This window comes from Labrus bergylta, chromosome 1 (genome assembly GCF_963930695.1).
Source record: "Labrus bergylta chromosome 1, fLabBer1.1, whole genome shotgun sequence".
Taxonomy (NCBI): Eukaryota; Metazoa; Chordata; class Actinopteri; order Labriformes; family Labridae; genus Labrus; species Labrus bergylta.
Window position 1 is genome coordinate 13,872,009 of NC_089195.1, and position 24,279 is coordinate 13,896,287.

Below are 24,279 nucleotides of genomic sequence, written 5' to 3' on the forward strand. Positions count from 1 at the left end.
CTCTGGTCACTTCACATCGGACGTAAAGCTGTTTGTTTGAGGCGCCATTACCCTAGTGGTTAGTGCGAGCACCCCATGTGCGGAGGCTGTAGTCCTCAAATCAGATGGCCCAGGTTCAAATCCAACCTGTGGCTCCTTTCCCGCATCTTATTCCACACTCTCTCTCTCTCTCTCTCCTTGGTTTCTGATTCTATCCACTGTCCTGCCCAAAAATAAACCTTTACCGACGTTGTTTCCTCCTCTCTAGATCTTTGCTTGTGTTGTTCCTACTCTCTGATGTTCGACACTTTGGATAAAAGCGTCTGACAAATGAGTTGAAGAATTGTAGAATTGAAGTGTACCCCATATGATAAATGGACTTCAGCTTGTTTAGTTCTTTTCTAGTCTCCTGACTCATTCTTGTGTTCTGCTTGTGGCCTAATTTGGCACAAAAAAAAAAATGTATTTAATTATTTTTTCTTTATTTTTGTCAAAGGAAAACCATGTCATGTAAATAATAAATATCTGGAACTTCCTGCCTGGATGTCAAATTTCACATTCAGCCTCCAAATTTTGAATGCAGAAAAGAAACCTGCAGATAATCCCTGTGGGTGGGGGCACTGGAGGCCTAGGCAGACAGTGGTTAGTGTGCACGCACCATGTTCAGAACCTGTGGTTGTAGAGGCCAGTGGTCCAAGGTACGGATCCAGCCTGTTGCTCCTTTCCTCACTCTCTCTCTCTCATCCACTGTCCTGTCTCTCTAATAAAAGGCACAAAAAGCCCCAAAACAAACCTATATGAAATCCCTGTGTGTGAAAGCGCAATACAACGTCAGAAATGTTTTTCTGACGTGTGTGTTCAGCTGTGTAGATGAAAGTATGAATCTTAATTGAACTGTATGCAGTTTTGGCAAATGCTGGACACATTGCATTATAAAATATTCATCATCTTTAATGAATTGGCTGAGACTAGTACTTGCAGAAATGCTTATGCTTTGAAAAATGGCAGCATGAGCCAACAACCCAGGTGTCCTTCCAGCTGTCCATGGGGGCCATTCATCTCAGCAGCCAGCCCCACATCCTCCCATTTACACCCCCACCCATCCATCCGTCTATCCCCGACCCCAACTCAAACTAGCTTAGACTAAACAGCAAAATGTCTTCACCCTTGTTGGTTGACACCAGTTAGTTAAAGTTAATGGTCCAAAATATGCAGTTTTTGACCCTTACATGGTGGACTTTCATTATTGGGAGTTGGGTTTACGATATGGGTCCAACAGGTCTTTTTTTTTTGTCGAATGTGCTTCTGCGGGCGAATCTTTGAAATGTAGCCTATTCGCCCCGTCTACTCACAGGGGACGTATAAATCATCTCACTGTCCCACTGGGTTCATGTGTACCAAGTCTCATGGCTCTTATTTAAGTATTTAAGATCCTCAAAAAGCAACTTCCTGTTTTGTGGTGAACTGTGCATCGCCATGGCAACAGCGTTAGAGGCAGGCCTTTCAGTTTCAAGAGGTAGAAAAACCACACTCCTCAGGAAGTCACCTTCCCAATAAGAGGGGGATATAGTAAGTATATATGTTTCTCATATCTCAATGAAGACGAGCGCGTACAGCAGAGCTATAATAGCTTTAAGTCTGATTGTGCGACATGATGCTCAAACCACACGGCACCACGGACTCATAGCGAATATGTACCGTACACGGATTTTGGTGCTCTGGCATTTTCAAAGAAAGGAGAGAAAGGGGAAAAAAACGGCAGGATAAAGGCAAGGAATGATTTGTGGCCTTTAAAGTGAATGGATTGAATCAATAAACACAAACTCATGAATATGCAAAGTGAAGACAGAGGACTTTCATTCTGGGTCAGGGCAGGCTGTCTGCACTGATTTGAAACGTAAGCAAGGTGCTCACAAATGTTTGCACCTTTGTGTTGACTGTATGACAGCGTATGTCCAGAAGAGAAGTTCCCACAGCAGATTACAGTCTTAAACAATCACACGTTGTCATAAGCCTTCAGTTATCACCAGAGCTAACATCGCATCAAATCGAAGTCAAACAACTCCATCAAATCCACTGGAAACACAGGTGTGCTCACTTCATTCAGCTCTGAATGGGTTTTCTCTTTCACCGGCCTTCGCTGACTATCAATACGCTCTCAGTCACTACGGTTAAAGGGGGGAGAAAAAAAGAGGGACGGCATGACCTTCAATAAGTATCAACATTACAGTCTTTCTTAGTAAATCTGAGTGAAATTCTAAGCGGTTCTTGTTGCTCTTTTCATCATATAAATGAACCTCTCAGGGCAGGAATTCTCAGATGTGATGAGGACTTCATATTTATCAAGCAAAGCTTCATAAAGGTGAATACAGTTTGTGAAAGAAGGCGTGCTGCTGGAGTCACACTATGACTCAGGGCAGCCAAAGGTTGGGCGATGTCAGCGCTTTCTTGGTTTTTTTTTTTCCTTTCCCCCTGTGAGCTTGAAAAACAGCCTGTCAGCCAAAGACGGGGAGGTGTAAGTGAGAGCTACTGCAGCAGAGCGAGAGAGAGATGTAATGGCAGATAGACAGCAAGAGAAGCAACACATCTATCCGTGTCTCCTGTGATGCATCACCTCTCCATCCTTTCCAGGAAAAAAAAAATAAAAAGAAGTGGTGCAGTGGCTGATGAATGGCCCCCGCTCACAGGAGGAGAAACAGCAGAGTTAGCCCCGAGGGAGAGAAAAGGGAAAATGATTATTTCTTGGCTAAGTGGTTGTGGTTAGAGTTACATCTAAATCTTGTCAGAGAAGGAACTTTAGACGTACACTCAAACCTAGAAGATACATCTGGACTCGACTCTTACAGCGTAAAGAGGGAATTGCCAGACCTGAATGTCTTGATTTGGTTACTCTGACTCATCTTCTGTTTACATAACTGATATTTGACTCAGTGAAAGCCAATGTTTCTGTCAGGGTTTATTTTTCATAACTCGGGTATGCTGCAGTTTTAAAATCTAATTTTTAACAGCTTTTTAGGACCAAAACAATCACTTTGACAAGAAAACATACACACACACTACTCAATCAGAAGAAAAAAAAACAAGAGAATGTAAAATGGGTCAGAAGGACCGCAACGTTGTGTGAATTTTCTAATAAATGAGGGGTGCCTTGCAAGATTTTACTTTTCAAAGAAATATATGTCCTCTGCACCTTCTTCATGACACAGTTGGATGTGTGAACACCTCCTTTCAGACCGAAACAATGAAAACATTTGACAAGTTTTTTCTTCAACACACACAGTCAGGGTTCATGATGAAGGCCAATCCAACTGGTAATCTTTTAAGACCACAATTTCCTGTTTAACAATTTCTATTTTAATGTAATAGTGCATTTTGAACTGCGTGTTTAACCCCATGCACATGAAGAAACTATTGGCTATTACTTCTCAGGCTTCACCGAAAGGCTCCACCATACGTCCGATTCTTTACCGACAATTTGAATGAAGACCTAGGACAAAAGGGAGGGAGAAGAAAGGAGTAACCAGCAGGCATGGCACACACTCAGAAGTGCTGAGGGTGTTGAAGAGGACAGAGACAGGAGGCTCAGAGGACAGCTCATACATTCTGGTATTCCTCAATGATTTCTTTAGTATGTGCTGATTCCATTTAACTTGTTTAAACACCGTGCAGAGTGCCCGACCCACATCTGCAGGAGTAAGAGTGTGATGACGCAACAGCAGCCAGTAATCTCGACTCACAGACAATACACTGAGAGACTTGACCTGGCATGTCCCCATGACTACACATCTACACACACACACACAAAATTAGTGCATGGCCGGAGGAGTAACAGTTGTCAAAAAAAAAAACTCCCAGAACTTCCCTTATCCTCCTCGTCTCCTCCCCTCTTCCTTCCTCTGAACTCCTCTGCAGCCTGCACAAAGTGGCACATCGCTGCAGACCATCTCTATCCCACCCTTCCTTCTCTCAGTCCGTTCTTCTGCTAACTAAGTGATGATGACATTCTGCTCCGTGTGTGCCGCCATGACAAGCACAAACAGAAAAACTGTGAAGAGGCTTCAGACTGACTGTTAGGACTGTCAGCAAACAATGGCCTTCTTCGGATACAGCTTTATCTGTGCTAAAGAGTAACAGATGCAGTGTCTTTCTTGGCAGGCCACTCTCCTTAGTGTTTACTTAAGAATGAGACCAAAACATTCCTATCATTTCTTTAATGAGCCTGTCGTAGTATAAAGCGAGCTGCGGTTCTTCAAATTGTGTTATTGCATGGCCGTGTGCACAGGTACGTTCCGCACAAAGAAAACACATTCATGTAATAGACCAGTGATTCTCAACTGGTGGGTCGGGACACAAAGGTGGGTCATGGAGCTGTATTCAGTGGGTCGCATGTGCCTGGAAAACCTGGAGTCACACAGTTTGTAAGTATGTTTGTAGTGTTCAGTTTATTGCTTCAGCCGTGCATCGTCTGGTGTACAAAACATTTGACTGAAGCTGCAAACTACAAAAACTGCACAATTGTGCATTAAATAAATCTGACTGATTGAACAACATCAGAAATGTGAGTCGCTGATTTAAAGAGAGGAGTTGGCTTTTTGTTGTTATTGTTTTTACAGCGACACATTCTGCATCGTTTGCTCTCCACAAGGACCGTTTTCCTGCTAAAACACTCGTGGATACAAACTTCTCCTGTTGTCACCAACCATACCAGAATTTCTAAACCTCGTTATGATACTCTTAAAATTAAAGGATTCCCATCACGATACCGCGTCAACATGACTAGAAGTCCTAGTCGGCCCAAATAGGGTAATGTCTTGTTGTTAACTCCTCAAATTGCGAGCAAACTCGTGCACACTGATCAGACGTTTGCACGTTGAACAAATACATTTGTCTTCTTCTGTTTTTTCCTTGGACTTTGAATCATTAGTATTTAGTGTTGATTTTAATCTCATGTCTGTATGAGTGGACCCCGGGAAGAGTAGATGCTACTTAGAAATACTGGACTGAACATTTGGACAACATGACAAACTACAAACAGACACCAGAAAACTTCCGCAGCTAAACATCGGGCCTCCAGATTCTCACCAAAACACAGAACCAGACTATAAAGATGAAACCGTGTCCGACCTGTCACTTTGGGGAATAATCGTGCAATGCAATCCTATGATTAAAGTTTGAGCCTTTAATTACACTGTTCTGTCTTCTCTTGATAACCGTCTGTTCACTCATCAGAGTGGCGTTACAGGAAAGCTCTCGCTGCTCCTCTCGGCGTGACAAACACGCACAGCGAGGGCTAGAGGCCGTTTACTGGAAGGAAAAGGTGTGCATGTGAGCCCGCCCGCCCGCCCACACACACACACACACACACACACACACACACACACACACACACACACACACACACACACACACACACACACACACACACACACACACACACACACACACACACACACACACACACACACACACACACACACACACACACACACACACACACACACACACACACACACACACACACACACACACACACACACACACACACACACACACACGAAAAGGTATTTCAGAAGACCTGCAAACACTTTCCTCTCTGTTTGACCACAGGTCTCTGCATGGGTGTGTGGTTAACTGCGTTTTGACTGCTTGTGAAGACTAAACATAGACCCTGCAGAAAAAAACAAAACAATTGTTCTTCTCTTAACTTGTACTTGATAACACTTTCATGCAGCCGTTCTGTCAGAGAGCAACGAAGAAAGAGGGACGCAGCTCTTTCCACATTAGTCCAGAGCGATCCCTTGAATTCCTGGAAAGCCTTCTGACTGTCCTCAGAGAAATGGTCATAAAAGTGATGCAGTTTGCAGCAGGTTTTACAAGCCGCTGGATACAAATAGAGCGTCACAGGAGCGGGAGAGTAAAAGGGAGGGAACATTAAACGTCAATGTGTGAAAGATTAGAAAATAAGCAGCCTTGTATTTACCTTCATTGCTCGCTTTCTCTCTCGAAATGACTTTGTTCAAAAAGCATTGTGACGTTTCTTTAGATGAGAAAACAAATCTGTGCTGACCTGACAACATGTCTCCAAGAGCAGGACTATTATTCCACCTGACTGCCAGCCCATCAACTTTATAAGAAGCACATCAGCAGCGCCCACGCATTCCCAACTACTGTAAACAAGGAAGATGAGAGAGTAAACAATGGTATGGGCGATGATGTGAAAAGGTGTCTGTCACTTCGTCAAAGCAAAATCTTCTTCATTCTCCTCCTGTCCAATATCAGCAACTACGTCTTCGACTGTGTCTGGTACCATATTACACATATTATGTCCTCTGTCCTGTCAGGTTTATGTCTCCAGCTTTTACTTTTGCTGCTAAACTGTGCTGGACGTTTGCTGCTGAGGCATTACTGCACACAGTGAAAAACAGTGAAATCAGCCTCTTACATCACACAAGTAAAAATAAAACACTGTAAACAAAGGCTCACTCTGTACAGGATCCGGTCTCCCTGCTGAAGTTGGAAGACGCTCGTTTGTCTATTTCAGAGGGTTTTTTTTTTTTTATTGATTTAGAGAGAATACACGAGGAAGATGTTGATGCCTGAAGATGTGAGTTTAGTTGACTTTACATTAGCTATGCTGTCATGTGAGTTAACACTCTCTGTAGTCTTAATTCATGTGAAATAATTCAATATGATTATGGTATGCGCTGCAAACCGTAAACAGTGTTGACGCTGAGGAGGCACAGAAAAAGAAGAAGAAGAAGAACAACAACAACAACAACAACAACAACAACAACAACAAGATGAGGATGATGTGAAATGGAAAGAGAGTGATCGCTGAGAGGTAAATGTACAGTATGTGGTCAAGTGCCATCTGAAGAAAACACATTGTAATGCAGCTGCAGGTATAAAGAGGGTCTACTTTGTCTTCCAGCTGGATGTCCTGCCACTTCAAAACTCATTCCGGAGCCACATGGCTGAAACTACAATTCAATGATCTCACAATGACCACTTCGAGGATGCTCCTCAGTGACGACTTTTCGACCAGTCTATCATACAAACTCAGGTCGTCATGGTATCAGACTTACCATCCTAGTACAATTCAACAATGTTGATACCACTAGCAAACCACAGCCACAAAAATAGATGTACTAGCCAACCAATTGTCGGGGGCTTTGTTGTTTTTTTTTTAAACATAACTTTGCATGAAAACTCCTGCCTACGTTGCACAAATACATTTCGCAACAGCTCTCTCTTTTTCTTGAGGGAGCTTTTGAGTTCAAATTTGACTCAGTGTCTGCATTTATTCTGCATATTTTCAGGACTTTCCGATACCATCGATCATGAAAATAACGGCGTTTAAATTGTTTTTAAAAAGACATGATATCAAAAAGTATCGAAAATGTTGACATCCTTGACACAAAACACTGAAAGCCGCTCAGAGCAGATGAAATCATTCACCCGATCGGGCTAATGATGTTTTTAGGGCCGATACCGTAAAGTGACGCAGATATCTCGGCTGATATCTTTCTTAGATCTCTCTTCGATCTTTAGAGATCAATTGATGTATTTATATTCACACATATTCATCGCGTTGCTCCCTCAAACGCAGTCATCAAACAAAGATATAATTTACACAAAAGTAGATCAGACACATATTGGAGAAAATTCGCAGATATCGGCAGTCACTTGATGTTCTGATATCAGTCGATATTATCGGCCAGCCGATAAATCAGTCGGGTTCTATGGGATTTATATTTCTTACTTTAATTCCTTATTTTTGCTTGATGTTATTATGTCTTCTGGATCTTACTTTAACAACATATCATCTGTCTTCTTCTCTGTGCTTGATAATAGATAATAATGATCTGTCGTGATGCTTTTAATGACTTTGTTGAAGCACTTTGAATCGCCTCGTTGCTGAAATATATCAACAACACACGGTGTGAAGAGTATGCCTACTAGTTTGTTGGTATCTCTCTTTAAACGTCATTATTAAGTGTGACTCAAGAGGGCTTTTTTTTTAGTGGTGAGATTGTTAAACTAAAAGTAGTTATCAGTCTAAGTGGGGATTACGTGAAAGCGGGGTGACTAAAAACACAGTCTCACGGAGAATTGAGACTTTGTAGTGACAGGAAGAGGAAGATAAATGACAAGAAACGTGAAGACTTAAGTCCATCTGATTTGTATTAAGAGAAATGAAAAGAAACCTGAAGACTTAAGTCCATCGTGCCACATGTCTGCGACTGTCAGTGTCAGAACCTTCATCTGCGTTACAAAGACATAAATAAGAAGTGTAGGAAATGTGTTTTAAACTCACCTCCTCCACTGTGAGAGGCATACATATCCTGTACTCCTTCAGCAACATCTTTCTTCCCCCCTCGGCGCTTCTCTCGTATAGTATTCACTAATGTGTCAGACCGAGTCGGTGCTCCTCCGCCGGGCTCGACGGGATGTGTGTAATGTCTGGAGAGACGTGTCAGCACATGTGGGGACGATGGTTGGTCCTGGTTATGAAAAACACCCCGAGTTACGATTGACTTCTTTCATCGGAACCAGCGGACAGTCTCTCCGGTCAGAAACGTGAGAGCAGAAATGAGCTCGGTTCAGGGTTGTCCCCTCCTTTCCTTTCACGCTGCGGAGTCAAGGTAACGGTGAACCGCCAAGAGCAGGACCGGAAACGCTTAGAGATCAGGGTTTCAGAATAAGAGGCGGATATTTTCCACGTTAGAAGAAGTCCTATCTTTCTGGTTTTGTCCAGTGGCTAGTCTAGAATCAGTTGTAGGGCCCTCAGCAAAACCCCAGTTGTAGGGCCCTCCAACCAGCGTTTATTAAAAAAAAAAAAAATTGGGGGCGTTTTGTGCCTTTATTGTAGAGATAGGACAGTGGATTCGGAAATCAAGGAGAGAGAGAGAGTGGGGAATGACATGCAGGAAAGGAGCCACAGGTCGGATTTGAACCTGGGCCGCCCGCTTAGAGGACCACAGCCTCCATACATGGGGCACGCACACTAACCACTGCACCACCTGCACCACAACCAGTGTTTATTTCTGACAGTGTCCCGACACTTCTTCCTTTTGTCTCTCCTATATAGACAGATAATTCCTCTACTTGTTTTTATTGAATTTCATTCAAAAACTTTGGTTTCCACATAATGCATGTGACCCTATGCAGGGCAACGAGTGTGAGTGCTGTCAGATGTGGCCCCCTAGGGAGGATTCCTACTGTCATTAGAAATGTGCACATCTTGGCCCACTGCTATGGTTTAAAGTTTGTCAGCCCTCAGGGGCCCCCCTAGTGGTCTGGGGCCCCAAGCTGTTGCCTGCCTTGCCTGGTTTCATCTCAGTGTTTGTAAGCTACAGCCTTTTTTAATTTAGTATGGAAAGAAGATCAGGTTTTATAGCAGCCTAATACTAGCCTTTACACTAGAGAGGTTGCAAAGAAATGTCCAATACTTCGATGATGAACTCATTCAGCACAATTAAAAAAAATATTTCAGGCACTACTCACTCACTCTTCATCAACGAAACAATTTAAAAAGTGTGCAGGAGATTTTTTAAATATTTGTTAATCAAAAACAACAACAAAAATCTCAATATTGAGTGTCTACTGCTATTTTTGTTACCATGGTATCCAAACTGGTATGAATATCATCGGATTTTGAATTTCTGGTTGTGACAACCTTATTTCTATTCAAGGGAAGGAACTGCACAAAGCCTCATATTTTTTTATTGAGTTCACCTAAATACAATTTCAACTGAGAAAAGTGTGATTGGTTATTTTTTCTGCTTTTATCTAAGCAGGTGTACAGGTCTGCACAAAAGGTAAAGTCCAATGTGGACAAATTAAGCCAATGGTTGAATCTCAATGTCTTCCCTAAACCTTGAGCCCTTATGGACTTACTTGATGTCACCTGGAAAGTGATTGAGTGCACGAGGCTGAAAGAGCTCCAATGGTTTCATACGAATGAGACAGCACTTTGCAGCTTCTCTGTTCTGCTATAGGCCTATATGTATATTTCTTCATTGTGGGATAAATAAAGGCATATCTATATATAATATGCTCTCTGTCTCTCTTGTTTTTGTTTATAGACTCTCAGTAGAGTTCTGAATTAGCTGTAGTTTCCAAACATACTTTTTTGGTAGACTGTAAATAGAGCGTGGTTTCACCTTCCTGCTTTTTTACGATCTCTCCCTTTTTTTCATTTCATGGTGTTTGTTTATCTTTCCATTCTTCCGGGCCTTCCCGCAAGAATGGAAAGATACACAAACAAAAATGTTTACCACCAGGTTAAAAAAAACTAGTTTGGTCTGAATAGGTCATGTCTTTATTGGTACACATTTTATGTGGGGAAATTTCTTTATACCTATGCGTTTAGATTATTTAAAGGCTGAGAGTTATGCATACATGTGTGTGTTGTTTCTGTCTGCCAGGGAGCTACAGAGCCGCCCTAACTCCAACTCTCTGCCTGTTACAGGATTGACCGTCACTTAGGTGGAGGTATTTCCAATATAGTGGCCGCCTTTGTTCAGCTTCCAAGTGCCTCAACAATGGGTGACGTCACTAAGACTACGTCCATGATTTATACAGTCCATGGCATGTTAATCAAGCAGCTTTTCTTTTCTTTTTCTTTTTTTACATATAATTAATAAGACTATAGCACTTTGATTAGTTTGAAAATATATGAAGGTCGATAAATACAGTCTTAATGTTGATGTGGTGTCAGTTTAGGTAACGTTACTGACGTTTTTAATTAGGCTATTCTAAAGAGACCATTAGTTTGAAAAGTATGTGACCGGATGTGACATTGACTTATGCCGGTGGGCTTCACATGGCTGTCTTTTTAACACTGCTAGAAGTAAATCTCCAAATTGCTGAGACAGAAAATGTTTGCTTTTTTTTTTTTTTAAGTGCTGCTCCGTTCACTCCCTCCTGCACATACACAACATTTGAACTCGACTCTTTTCTGAGGATTAGGACTAAAACACTCCTCGACTTGATCAGAGGAAACTAAATCTCTCCGCTTTCTCCGGTTCGTCTCCTGGACACTTGAAAAGGCAGCCTGCAGAGGCATCGGAAAATTTAAGCGGTTAACAGCAGCCCGAGCCCCCCTTTCCTGCCTCTGCAAGGCCCGCTGAAATACGACGCTGTAGGCTACTCGGTGGAAACATCGGCTGACACAACCACAGGAAACATCAGCTCACTGCTGCAAACTCTCCGCGCATCTCTCGCTCTCGCTCTCTCTCTCTCTCTGTCGATGTTATATAAACCACACAGTTCACATCAGGGTGTTAACAAGTGCGTTTCTTCACAACCGGTTTCACATCACATTCAAAGTGAAGTCAGCCAACATTTACCAAACACGGACTCTCCTTGTTGACTGATTTGAGAAAACATTTTCTCTAAATATGTAAACCAACATAGGCCTTAATAACATCCATAGGCTAATAAACAAAAATAAAATAACTACATAGAAATGATCAATCTGTTGTTGAGAGTCGTGTTTTGTTTTGTAGGTCTAAAACAGACAACAGATGTTGTTTCATCACAAGCTTCTTTCATCACAAGCTGAAAAGTCCTTCAGGGAGCTTTAAAGGGGACATATTATGAAAAATCCACTCTTACAGTGTTTTTGAACATATATTTAGATATACATATATATATCCAGTCCTTTATTTGTGGTCTGCATAAGTCTTACAACACTGAGAAAAATACTCAGTTTCAAATGTGCTCTCCTTGTGATGTCACAGTGGGATTCTGGTAAAAAATCTCCACCCATGGACTCCATCCCCAGTCTAGAGCAAAACTTTTGCGCAGGTCCACCATTTTTATTCTCAATACAGAGGAGTGATGTCTACGGGGAAAACTCGGGGGGGGGGGTCATTGCATTTAAAGAGACACACACACCAAAAGGAGCGTTCTGAGAGAGCTGGTTTATAAAGGGTAACAAACCTCCTCTGGTGCTTGACTCATGTTATATTTTGACCAAATGCAGAGCACAGATGTTTCGATAGCCATTTTCACATATGCACTCCAGATAATATCTAGATATTTACAGGAGGATTTCTCTGGAGATTCTCCCGACCTAGCCGTTCACATATGCTCCTCACAGTGGGGGACTTTGGGGGTCTGGCCGGAGAAACTCAAGGTCAAGACCGCGCAAAAAATGCAGCTGTTTGCGTTCACACATAGCCTAAAGAACCTCCGGGTAGCCAAATCTCCTGAATTTTTCAGGAGATTTCCGTGTGTGTGAAAAGGGTTATTTAGACTACAGGGGACTGTTTGAAAATGTGGAAAAGGGGGATATTATGTCCTCTTTAAGCGTTTCTGTACAATACCGTGCACATTTTGGTTACCTCATTTTGAGTTGCTTTTAGATAATCACATCAGTACTATTTTTAAATTTAAAAAATGCTCAACTACACTGCAACTTTTTTAAAACAGCTTTTTAAACAGCACCTAAGCAGCCGCTGGCTCTGTGAATATCATTCATCTTCCGAAGACAACCTGCATATATCTTCAAGTTTTATAGCTGTCAGATAAATAAGAGTTTCTGCGAGATGCCGTGAGACATATTGGTCTTTGGACCTGTGGTAAGATATCTGGAAAAACAATGATTGTCGCAATCAAACAAAGATTTTATTCATTTCCTCTGACGCATTGCATAAATAATACTTTAAATTTAGAACGGTTTTGTCCCTTCTGACATTCTGTGTTTATCTCGTTCTCAAAAAACCCAGAAGCTATGGGACACTGGCTGGCTTTCATCTAGTTTTGACCTCATAATGACCCGGTGGTTTCAGTAAGGTCTGTGTTGATTAAAAAGGAGATTAGAGCCTGATGTCGTCTGAATGGTTGCATCAATGGTACCAAACAAATCTGTGAGCTCTAAAACGGGCAAACCGAGTCCCACCTCTGACCTACTTTTCAGCAGAGAAGGACTGTTTTTGTAAAACATCAGGAGTGGATGAACCGTGTTTTTGTTTTTTCTCGAGTGAAATATGTGAACTGAAGAAAGGTGTAAACATGTAAATTAAGTCTTATTGAGAATCAGAAACGTATAGTATCCTAATTTATAGTATCATGTTATATCAAACCTCACAGGCCATATCCTATCTTATCATATCATTTAGCATTGAATCTTATCTTCATATTGTGTCATGGCATGTATGGCATGGAAGGCCTATGGCATGGTATGCTTTCTATGGTATGGTATAGTATATAACCTATCATTTCGTATGATATCATATGTTATGGTATGGTATGAACGGTACGGTATGGTATTGTGTATTATTTCATTCTATATCATATGGTTTGTTATGGTATGGTATCTTTGGTATGGCATGGTGTGGAAGACCTATGGTATCTCGATATCTTTGGTATGGTATGGTATGGTATTGAATCCAATCATTTCCTTCTATATCATATGGTTTGGTATCGTATGGTACGTTATGGTATCTTTGATATGGTATGGTATGGTTTGTTATGGTATGGTTTGTTATGGTATGGTAGTGTTTGGTATGGTAGGCCTATGGTATTGTTAGTATGGTATGAAATGATACGCTCTTGTGTTTTCTTGGACCTGGTCCGGCCCATAATTAAAATGACTGGTTTTAAAAAAGCTAGTAAAAATGACCATGGAGGCAATGATGATGGTACCATTGCTTCACTGAGTTTTTGTCTGAAAATGGTGCAAAATGCCCTGAGGGAGAGCCTTTGCAATCAGAGTTATTTTTCCACATCACTGAGAGTAAGGTCTTATTTACTGAAATCATCTTTATTTGATGACGCCTCTGAGGTCTCTGCTGAGCCTGCTTTGGGAATACGCTGATCCCAGTTCAGGGCTTAAGGCCTTTCTTTGTCACGAGCAGGAAAATCGCTGACCCACATTAGCCTTATTTATGGGGACGTTAGGAGCCTTTCAAAGCAATGAACCGTGTGAAGACAGGAATGAAATCTGCTGACATTAAAGTGACACCTGCTGGCAGACTGGGGTCATTGCACCCCTGGCTCATTCTCAAGATCATGTTCATTCACAAAGTTCTCCATTCATTCTGACCATTTGATTGATAAGTAAAGCACGAGAGGGCAAAGAGAGAGCAGCAGCAGTGTTAGCATTTCCAACATAATATTTAATTTTGATCCGATTGGGAACAATTATGAAAGCAAAGCTCAGGTTGAAAAAGGAAACCTCGATAATCATCCCCCTGCCTTGGTTTTTCTTCTTCTTGTATGCGTACAGACGATATTAAGTTATTTAAATACTGCAAAATGGATTACTTTTTTTTCTAAGTATACCAAAATGTTGTATTTTCAGCATTATTTATCCAAACTTTAAACGTTTAAAGTTATATGTTTTAATTTTAGTGAGTTAAATACTGATTTATCTTAATTGAAATACAAAATAATCTGCTCAATTATGATCTTCTCTGAACATACATTTTTCCAATTATTCCCGTATCTACATTTATTCATTTGTTTTAAAAACTATTGTAAAGTTTTGTACGGATGCCCTACGCTTACAATACTTTATATTTAACTCCGTTTTCCCATGATAACGAGAGCATTTCGGTTGTTTTCTTGAGCCCAGAAAAATATTAATCCCTGGATAATAACGCTAGTTTTCCAGTGATAACAATTTAATTTCCCCAGATCTCAGGAAAAGGCTGAAATTGAACTGGCGTTGTTATCTCCAGAACAAAACCAAAATGTACTTTTCAAGGTAAAATACAATAAATGTATGTATGATAAATAGTCGGCAAAATGTTGACTGTTTGATGGAGATCTCGAATGAATTATCCCGTTATCCACACACAATATACATTTCTTGTGCGTACAAATTTTCATTTAACCACAGACTGTAAATATGAATAAATGAATATAGCCTATTGTGCGCACAACATTGTTTTGTTTTGTTTACTTTTTGGGACTTCAGAGGCTCCGTAAGTTACACTTGTCCACAACGATACGGTGCCATTACAATCCAATAAAACATTTCAAGAAATTCATTTCCACATAAAAGACTGACTCATCGTGCAGAGAAACAAAAACGTGGACCTCTGTAACGCCTGACTTCCATTGTGAAAAAGCGGGTCCTCGCGGGGGTCCTTCAGGCACCTCGGACTCCTATTCGGCTCTCTCCTCTGATTGGTCGAATCCCCGCTTCGTTCGAATGACAAGCAAAATAGTCGAAGCTAGGCTGAGTTTGGTCGGACAGAGAAGAAGAGCAACACCGTCCGTTATCGTAACCTACAAACCGCAACCATGTCTGAGGAGCGAGCCGAGAGATCCGACGGGAAGATGGTGAAGATGGAGATCGACTACAGCCCGACTGTGGACCAGCGTCTCCCGGAATGCGAGAAAATGGCGAAAGTAAGCCCGAGTGTGAAAGAGGCCAGCCCGGCTGAGTCATGGTGCATCAGTGCGTTAGCATGAGAGCTAGCGGCACATCCCATATCCTGTACACTGAGCCTAAATGATCCACAAATGTTACTTTAAAAGTCAATGTCGTTACCCTGTTTTTCACCAAAACACTCTCACAGTCATCTACCTTTCTTTTTTTTTTTTTATTGTAATGAGAATGTGTCTTCTTCCTCAGGAGGGCAAGCTGCAGGAGGCCATTGAGAGCTTGTTGTCATTGGAGAAACAAACCAGGACGGTAAGTCATGATGTCATTTTATTTTAACTTTCAGAATCACCTTTATTCACCAGGTATGTTCGCACGAGCAGGGTTAACTTTGCTCTCCATGCAAATAATATCTACAAGCCTACATTATACCAATGGTTTTCAACAGGTCTACCTTCAGGACTCTTTCCCATCTTTATCTAACCCTCAGTTATTACCCTCTTATTGGTGAGGATTGGGCCTGCACGATACGAGAAAACTAAGACTTGTGTGCTATGTTCAAAGTTGAGAGAACAATATGAATTGCGATAAACATAAGTAAAGAATGCATAACAGCTCTAACTCACTTCTGGTCTGTCTGCTGTTCTTCAGAAGTAGATTGGTGTTGTAACATAGCCCTTCTTAATCACACTTTCTTTTCTCCATTAAATTAGCACTAATTGTTGTTTTGATTTCATGAACGATACGTGTTATCCATAGTTAGGAGCGTAGCTGACATGATTGACAGGTAGGCATGATGTAACAGTCTGTCAGTAGGCTTTAAACCCGCCTCAGCCTGTCGTTACATTTACTGAAAGTTAGGCTGAGGCAGCATTTCAAGCATGGTTGAAATTAGAAAAGCATGAAATGTTTAATTTTACTTGGAACAGTGAATATTTCTGGAAAAAAAAGGTGAATTAAGATTATGGGGTTTACAGCATTCCCAAGGAGGGAATTATTAAGTGTCAGTGAAATGAGAAAGATATTGATTGAGCTGTGCAGTGTTGTATGCTTTACTTCTTGTTTTAATTGCGACTCACTCCTGCACAGGCATCAGACATGGTGTCCACCTCCAGAATCCTTGTGGCCGTGGTCCAGATGTGCTATGAAGCCAAGGACTGGGATGCTCTGAATGAAAACATCATGTTCCTCACCAAGAGGAGGAGTCAGCTGAAACAGGTCAGATATACTGTTTATCCACATGTCTCTTTCCTATTGGTTGTTTTTGAGCATTACTTTTACAGTTACCTTACAATAACTTGCAGCCATTGTTTTTAATTTTTTGGACTAACATCTTTTTTTTTTTTATGTGTTGCCGACTGTTTTATCAGGCTGTTGCCAAGATGGTGCAAGAATGCTACAAGTATGTGGATGCCATAACCGATCTGACCATCAAGCTGAGACTCATCGACACACTTCGCACAGTGACTGCTGGAAAGGTAAATAATGTGCCTCTGTAATTAGGGTTTTCACACTTCCACAAAACTCCTGAAAAACTCTGAATATTTGCATCTGGAGCTTCATGTGTGAACACAAACAGCCCTAGTATTTTCTCTACAGTAAGTCAGAGTGAGCTGATGTGAGAACTAGGGGTGTGAACGGTTACAAAAAAATTGTAAACGGTTACACGATGTCATTTTTTTCGTTAACCGTTTTTTTTTTTAATTAATAAAAAAAGAAAGAAAAGTGGACCGCAATCGCGCTATACAACCAATGGAGGGTGCGGCCGCTTTTCAGAAAGATTCCTCCGCATCACTGCCGCCACTAAAAATTGTCAGACAGATACAATTGTGCTTTATAAAGTAGGCTATATAAGTAACACAGAAAACTTGCCATAGAATTTGTAAAAACAAATACCTGTATGTATTTATTTTAGGCCTATAACAAGGCTATGATAAAACAACTACCATGATGAGTATGAAATATCAAAGGATTTCTGCGTTAGTTTCTTTTCCTCCGCTTAGTAATATGCTTAAATTCAGCGGGTTGTCTTGTCTGATCTGAGGTCGTAGTCGAATGGGCCTGACCCTCAGGACAGCGCAATCCCCCCCTACCCGGACGAAGCGGAATAGGGCAGAAGGGCAGTATTCAGTACCCCCCTCCGAAGAGGGGGTGAGAGAGGCTCACAGACTTACCTTCAACCGGTTACCGTCGCTGCGAAAGGGCGACATGGAAAGCCAGAACCCGCACAGGCACGTCCAAACAATCGCCCGGAACCAGAGTTGATCCCCAGGAGTGCGGCTCCTCCACGCTGCACTTCGCTGAGTAGTCTTGGCTGCCATCGCAAGTCAAAAGTGAAACTTACTTGCTACGTGACATAATGCCCGGTGGTCAGTTATCCAACATTTATCACGTGCATTTGTGAGCGCAGTAACGTTGTCAAAGTGGAACATTTGTAGCTTTATTGATCTCTAAATAAATAGTATGTGTTATTTTTGATCAGAGATGATTCAATGCGTGTGTCTAAAACTTTTAATAATAATAAAAAACGGCTTTTTCCTAAACGGTTATGATTTACTAACCGGTTACACGTGCACACCCCTAGTGAGAATCCAGCAGGATATTATCCGGGGTATTAACCTGGAGCCAGTGGGAGGGGTTAGTGGTGTTTATATCCTGTGACTGGTGCATAGATATTATGCACGCAACCGCTGTTAAACATTTCTGTTTAACATTTCTGTTCACCAGTATGTTTTTCTCCACTCTCTTGTTGATAGTCTGATTCCGTTTAACTACATGTAGCATTGAAAGAAAGGCAGATACTCTTATTATTCCGTTGTATAGTGGACTCTGTGGCTTTGACCACCACTTCTGCATCGTTTTTTTTCTTTTCGCGTCTCGCCTAAGAAGGCCCCCTCCCGTCTGACAGGGATAGTCTCCAGCTGTGACGAGCATGTGTGAACAGCCAGGTCCTGAGAATATCCGGAGCAGTCCTCCTGAAATGATCTAGATATTTTCAGGAGTGCAGATTTGAAAACGTCTGATGACGTGTTGAAACGTTTTGAGTTTAGGTTTTGGTGAGAAACGTCAGTGAATAGTTGTGTGGAGGAGAAAAAAGCCGTTTAGCTAATTAACATGAGCTCAAATCAGCTTATAACTCAACATGAAATCTACTGATACCAAGATTTTTTAAAGCAAATCTTTAAATTAAAATACAGTAACTTTTATCCGAATCAGTATGATTTGTCTTCTCGTTTTTACACCATATAATAGAATAGTATCGATGGTGGTATAGATAAAGACACGGGTCGTTAAGGATTCTTGATAACGGTTTTAACATCCATAGAGATGAATGATCCCCATCCCTTCCATTGAACCAAGCCCCTGGATCCTTGCTAATTCTCTGAACACGTCCCGTTCACAGATCTATGTTGAGATTGAGCGTGCCAGGCTGACGAAGACTTTGGCAGGAATCAAGGAGCAGAATGGAGAGGTCAAAGAGGCGGCGTCCATCCTTCAGGAGCTGCAGGTAAGACACTCCCAGTCTGCATTTTCTTTGGTGTTCTTTTAGACTTTACACAACATTGATGGCCTGCTGTTTTGCGTAGTACTCAGAATATATATATATATCTGACTTTTCTTCTCAGGTGGAGACATACGGCTCCATGGAGAAAAAGGAGAAGGTGGAGTTTATCCTGGAGCAGATGAGGCTTTGCATTGCAGTCAAGGATTACATTCGTACTCAGATCATCAGCAAGAAGATAAACACCAAATTCTTCACAGAGGACGGCACCGAGGTGAGAGAGAGGGGCAGAGAATTTAGCATGAGTATACCACTGTTTATTGGTTTGTGTAACAAACACAAAATGTTTATTTTTCCTATAATGAACAACTCAGGAATCCAAGCTGAAGTACTACAACCTAATGATTCAAGTGGACCAGCATGAGGGCTCCTACCTGTCCATCTGCAAACACTACCGGGCCATCTATGACACCCCCTGCATCTTGGAGGACAGCAGCAAGTGGCAACAGGTACACTCGCTTTCTCCTAACTAACAATTGAATTAATTATTTAGTTAATTGAATTAGTAAAGTGCACTTTAATCAACGCATCAGCAATACACATCTATGTAAACATGCCGGAATTAGCACAAAAGCTAAATTTGCATCTGCTGTTTGAAGGCAGGTATGACCAAAAAACTCTGATGAATCCTTTTTCCATTGGAACATAACCAACATATTTCCAGCATGTCAACATCCAGCTGGAAAAAGTCTCTGCTAGGAAGAATGATTCAATAGTCTGCAATAATGGCAGAAAAAAGACTAGACATTTTTCAAAGGCTTTGCCTGATGCTACGTCCTGAATGTTGCTCTCAAAGCAAATCTGTTGTGTGCATGTTGTGTTTCAGGCCCTGAAGAGTGTGGTTCTGTACGTGATTCTTTCCCCTTACGAGAACGAGCAGTCAGACCTCGTGCACAGAATCAGCGAGGACAAGAAACTGGAAGAAATCCCCAAATACAAGTGAGACACATTTTTCTCCTCTGCTTGTTGGCGTTCATTGAAGTAGTTGAATGAACATCTTTTTATAGGCGAAGGGATTTGAATCAACAATACAACGTATCACTGTGTGTGGATCGACAGAAACACCTTCAACTCGATCTCTCAAAGACTGAGTCATCCATGCCAGTCTCTCTATGCAACCACAGATCAGTATCCAGCTTGGTACCTCCAAAGATCAGATCTTACTCGTCAGATCATGCTACACAGCTTATCATATCACACATAGACTATTGCAACTCCTTACTGGCCGGTCTTCAATCCAACCTCTGCAGATGATCCAAAATGCTCTGCCACTGTGCACTTCCTGTCAGCACCTTTATGTCTGATCGGACTCAAAGCTGTTTGTTTGCACAACGACGTTGTTTCCTCCACTCTAGATCCTCGCATGTGTTGTGCTTACTCTCTGATGAACATCGCTTTGGATAAAAGCGTCTGCTTAATGAATTGTAGAATTGTAATCTATGTGATGCTCAACAGGTCCTTAATTGAAGTGAAGATTGCAGAGGCTATGTCATGTTCAAAACTCAGGAAGTGATCATACATGCCTTTATGATGTGAATATGTTCTGTTGCATCGTGTGAAAAAATGGCCGATTTTGTTTTATAATATTCCTCCTCCCTCTCCAGGGACCTCCTGAAGCTGTTCACCACCATGGAGCTGATGCGCTGGGCGTCCCTGGTGGAGGACTATGGAAAGGAGCTGAGAGACGGCTCGCCTGACAGCCCGGCCACAGACGTCTTCTCCTATTCGGAGGAGGGCCAGAAAAGGTGGAAGGACCTCAAGAACAGAGTGGTCGAGCATGTAAGTACAGTAAAGTGTGGATCTTTTCAAAGAAACTCAGTGGCAGCTCGCAGTGATCAGGAAGTGAAATGGCACCAGCTAACATGCTCATTTCCGCCCTGGGACTTGAACCAGCGATCCCAAGTCCCTGCAGACCGAGCTACTGCCGCCCTATCACAGCTGTGTAATGTGAAAAAAGAAAAGAAGGTGTTAGAGCTGTACAGACTGACTCGCTAAACCCCTTGAATATGGACTGCTAATGGATTGATGGTTTTCACTCATGAGTATTTCTTTCAGCTGTGAGTGTCGATGTGACCTTAAAGCTCTTCTTGCTTTAACATCTGATAATGCATGTAAATATTCTGCTGTGGTTATGTGTATGTTAACAATATTCTCCCTGTTCCCCCAGAACATCAGAATAATGGCCAAATATTACACCAGAATCACAATGAAGAGGATGGCCGGACTTCTGGACCTCTCTATTGACGTAAGCAAATATTTATACTAATTAGCACAAATGTCTTTTAGATCAGGTGATTTATCAGAAGGGTTGTTTCCCAGCAATGTTGTAATTTTGAGTTTAAGATGCGGGAAATTTCAGATACTGATCAAGTGCACTGGTTTGGGCAATTCTGAGAAATTGACACTTGATATTTTTTATTGTGTGCCATAGCATAAGTACCCCAACCGCTCCGTCATGAAGCTCAGCTGTTACTCTTCCTCGTACGTTTAGATTTAATTAATATCAATGTCCCACTGTGAGATTTGCATGCCATCGTTAATAGACAAAATGAGAGGCAACAGCTGTGACATGTAGCAGAGCATTGAGAGACACACATACTATAGGCAACAGCAGCGATGAGGAAACGAAGTCAGCTGATGAAGTGTGTGACCTGTGTTCTGTGGACTCGAGCAAACTTTTTCTGCATTTTGATCAACAGGATACTCATACAAAAATCCTGGAATATAAATCGCAAAAAAGGGTTTAAACTGTACTCCTGCAGGATGATTTCTGTGTTCAGCAAAGTCCATAATGCACACCTTCTGTGCAGCTCTTTGTTGTACCGTCTGTTTTTACCATGTGGAATTTGTAATCCCGCTAGCAATCCAGTATGATGGTTGAGTTTTCAGTCTACAGTAATGTTGAAAATTCTCAACTCCAGACCCACAGATCGCAACCGATTTTCCAAGAGTTTGACTACACAGGTCCGCTGGTCACTTGTTTTCTTTATTGGAGTCTTTTCAATCAATCCAGCGCTCCACACGTTTTTTTTTACCAAACAGTCTACCACTGCTTTCTTTAAATGCATGTTTAGGACCTGAGTGAAAGAAAGAAGCCCGCTCAATGGCGCTATGTAGCCCAACACGTTTAGTGCAGAGAAGTGGATACACAATGAATAGAGGTACATTTTCAGGTCGCTGAGTGATGGTGGCAGTTCTCCGTATTTCATACTGGTGTATTGGTTGCACTGTTATGTAGGACGCAGCCAACTTCTTAAAATGAAAATATTAGTATTTAAATCTGTCTTATACACTAAAGCGGGGGCGGGGGGCGACTGGGTCCTGCTGTTAAGCGACATTTTAGCCCTCTTTACATTAGGAGTCAACAACAGCGCCATTAAGAAGCTTGGCTGCCGTTAAGCCTTTGTCCTTACACAATGAATAAGTGACAGCCATATTTTTGTTGACAGTTGTGTTGCAAAAGTACGAAGAATGGCGTGTAAACAATAAGCAAGAGCTTCACAGACACACAGCGCTGCTCCGCCCTGTTGGAGCGCATGTTACACATTTCGTCTGTCTTGCTCCTTTCATTCTTTCATTCTCAATTACTTCCTCTGATGCTGGCTTAGGGGCACAAAGTCTTAGCCTCATTTTTCCACCTCTGTGTGTTTACGTTGCAGACCATGTGTAACCAGGTTGTAAAGTTTTACTTTTGAACTGGTTGATGTTCAAGTGGAAATGGATGAACTAGATAATCTGACCTGTCTGGGTCTGTAGTAGTAGACCCAGACAGGCAGTAGTAGTAATTGAAGCAGGGAGCGGAAAAGAAACAACAGCTCAGTTTGACTTCTAATAATTACGCACCAAACTAATCTGATCTGTTCAATTCCTTCACCAGGAATCCGAGGAGTTCCTCTCCAGTCTGGTAGTCAACAAGACCATCTACGCCAAGGTCGACCGGCTGGCCGGCATCATCAACTTCCAGAGGCCCAAAGACCCCAACGACCTGCTCAACGACTGGTCACACAAACTCAACTCTCTTATGTCTCTGGTCAACAAGACAACGCATCTCATCGCCAAGGAAGAGATGATCCACAATCTGCAGTGAATCCAGAACACAGTGCTTCATTTTTATGTGGTGGTTCATATTCTGTTTGTCTTGTCCATCAGTGGGAACGTTTTTGAAAATACAGTCTATTGGCGGACTGTGGAGAAGAATGTGCAGCACATTAACAGCACCCCCAGCTTTGTTCATTTTGTACTGTCCAGTAAACACTGACAATAAACACAAGAGCGCCCCCCCCTCTCTTTGCTTCAGCCTCTCAGTGTCATGGAAGACTGGACCTCTGAACATGTTCCCCTTTGCTGTTAAACAAATGAAATACAGTGGTTTATCATTTATCGCTGTATAGAAACATCTTTAAAATGTATACTTTTCAATGTAAACAATAAACTCCTCTCCTTTGGTTAACACTTGTATGTCGCTTGTTGTCACTTGTTGCTGTCGCTTGTGTCAAACTGTTTTTTGAGTCACACAAAGAGAAGAAATATTTGGTGTGTTCCTCTAAAGTCAAGACATCCTACATTATGAATTAAGATGAGCTAAATCCATGCATGATGCTTGTAGGTTCCTGAGAATTGATGAGAAAAATTTGAGTAATTTGATACTTCTACTTGCTCATTTCAAAATAGTTTTTCAATTCTGTTTTCCTGATGCTTCAGTAAATGTAGTTGCAGGACAACAGTGACTTCACGGCCTCAGACTTGAGGTGTTCCCGTAGATAGTGAACATTTTTACCTCTGCAATCGACAGAGTGTTGTAGTCAAGACCACACTAACTTATCGTTGTGTTGTTACTTTGTTGTTTTTATCTCTGCTTTGTAAGGTGACCTTGAGAGTTTTGAAAGGCGCCTTTAAATTAAAAAAAAATTAAAGAAAACTGAGACCAGGGTTCTCAGAGAACGAGACCAAGTCAAGACCATCAATATCAATGAAAAATCCTCATTTCCAACTGCAACCTTCCCGTAACTTGGGGAAGGTTAAAATCAAACTCCAGATGAATTGAAGATATTCATTCTTTTAGAAAGAGGTGTTTTCCTTCTAATCACAGTGATGCTGTGGAATAATAGTCTTTCAGTGGCTGTCATGACCTGTCTTGATTTAAAATTCTGAGTCAGCCCAGTCTGAGACTGACAAGGCTTCAAAAAAGTGACAGAACAAAGAAACATGTTCAAAACGGGCATTGTAGACTTTTTGACAACTTTTGGGTCCCATCCAGAGGTGTCCTAGGCAAAAATTAATTAAGGGCCCCTCCAACCAATATTATATCTACACGTGTCCTGATGCTCTTCCTCTTTCTTCTTTCACTCCCAAACAGGGGGGGGGGGGGGCCTGTGGACAAGCAGTGCCCCTGTCC

At 41.7% G+C, this 24,279-nt stretch overlaps 2 protein-coding genes across 2 annotated transcripts in view; one reads left to right on the forward strand and one right to left on the reverse strand.

Moving 5' to 3' along the window:
- The window catches only part of LOC109989053 (phosphatidylinositol transfer protein cytoplasmic 1), a 78,435-nt gene extending 69,728 nt beyond the window's left edge, over positions 1-8,707 (reverse strand). Inside the window, exon 1 of the mRNA XM_020640659.3 lies at positions 8,297-8,707. Within this exon, the coding sequence (XP_020496315.1) occupies positions 8,297-8,344 (48 nt within the window). The 5' untranslated portion in view covers positions 8,345-8,707. The remainder of the gene's footprint in view (positions 1-8,296) is intronic.
- A 6,434-nt stretch (positions 8,708-15,141) lies between these two features.
- psmd12 (proteasome 26S subunit, non-ATPase 12) lies at positions 15,142-23,334 on the forward strand. The gene is made up of 11 exons (XM_020640678.3): positions 15,142-15,348; positions 15,575-15,634; positions 16,412-16,540; positions 16,693-16,800; positions 18,726-18,830; positions 18,949-19,098; positions 19,199-19,333; positions 19,711-19,823; positions 20,489-20,663; positions 21,052-21,129; positions 22,762-23,334. The coding sequence occupies exons 1-11, from the start codon at positions 15,241-15,243 to the stop codon at positions 22,969-22,971; spliced, it is 1,371 nt and encodes a 456-aa protein (XP_020496334.1). The 5' UTR covers positions 15,142-15,240; the 3' UTR covers positions 22,972-23,334.
- The last annotated feature ends 945 nt before the right edge of the window (positions 23,335-24,279 follow it).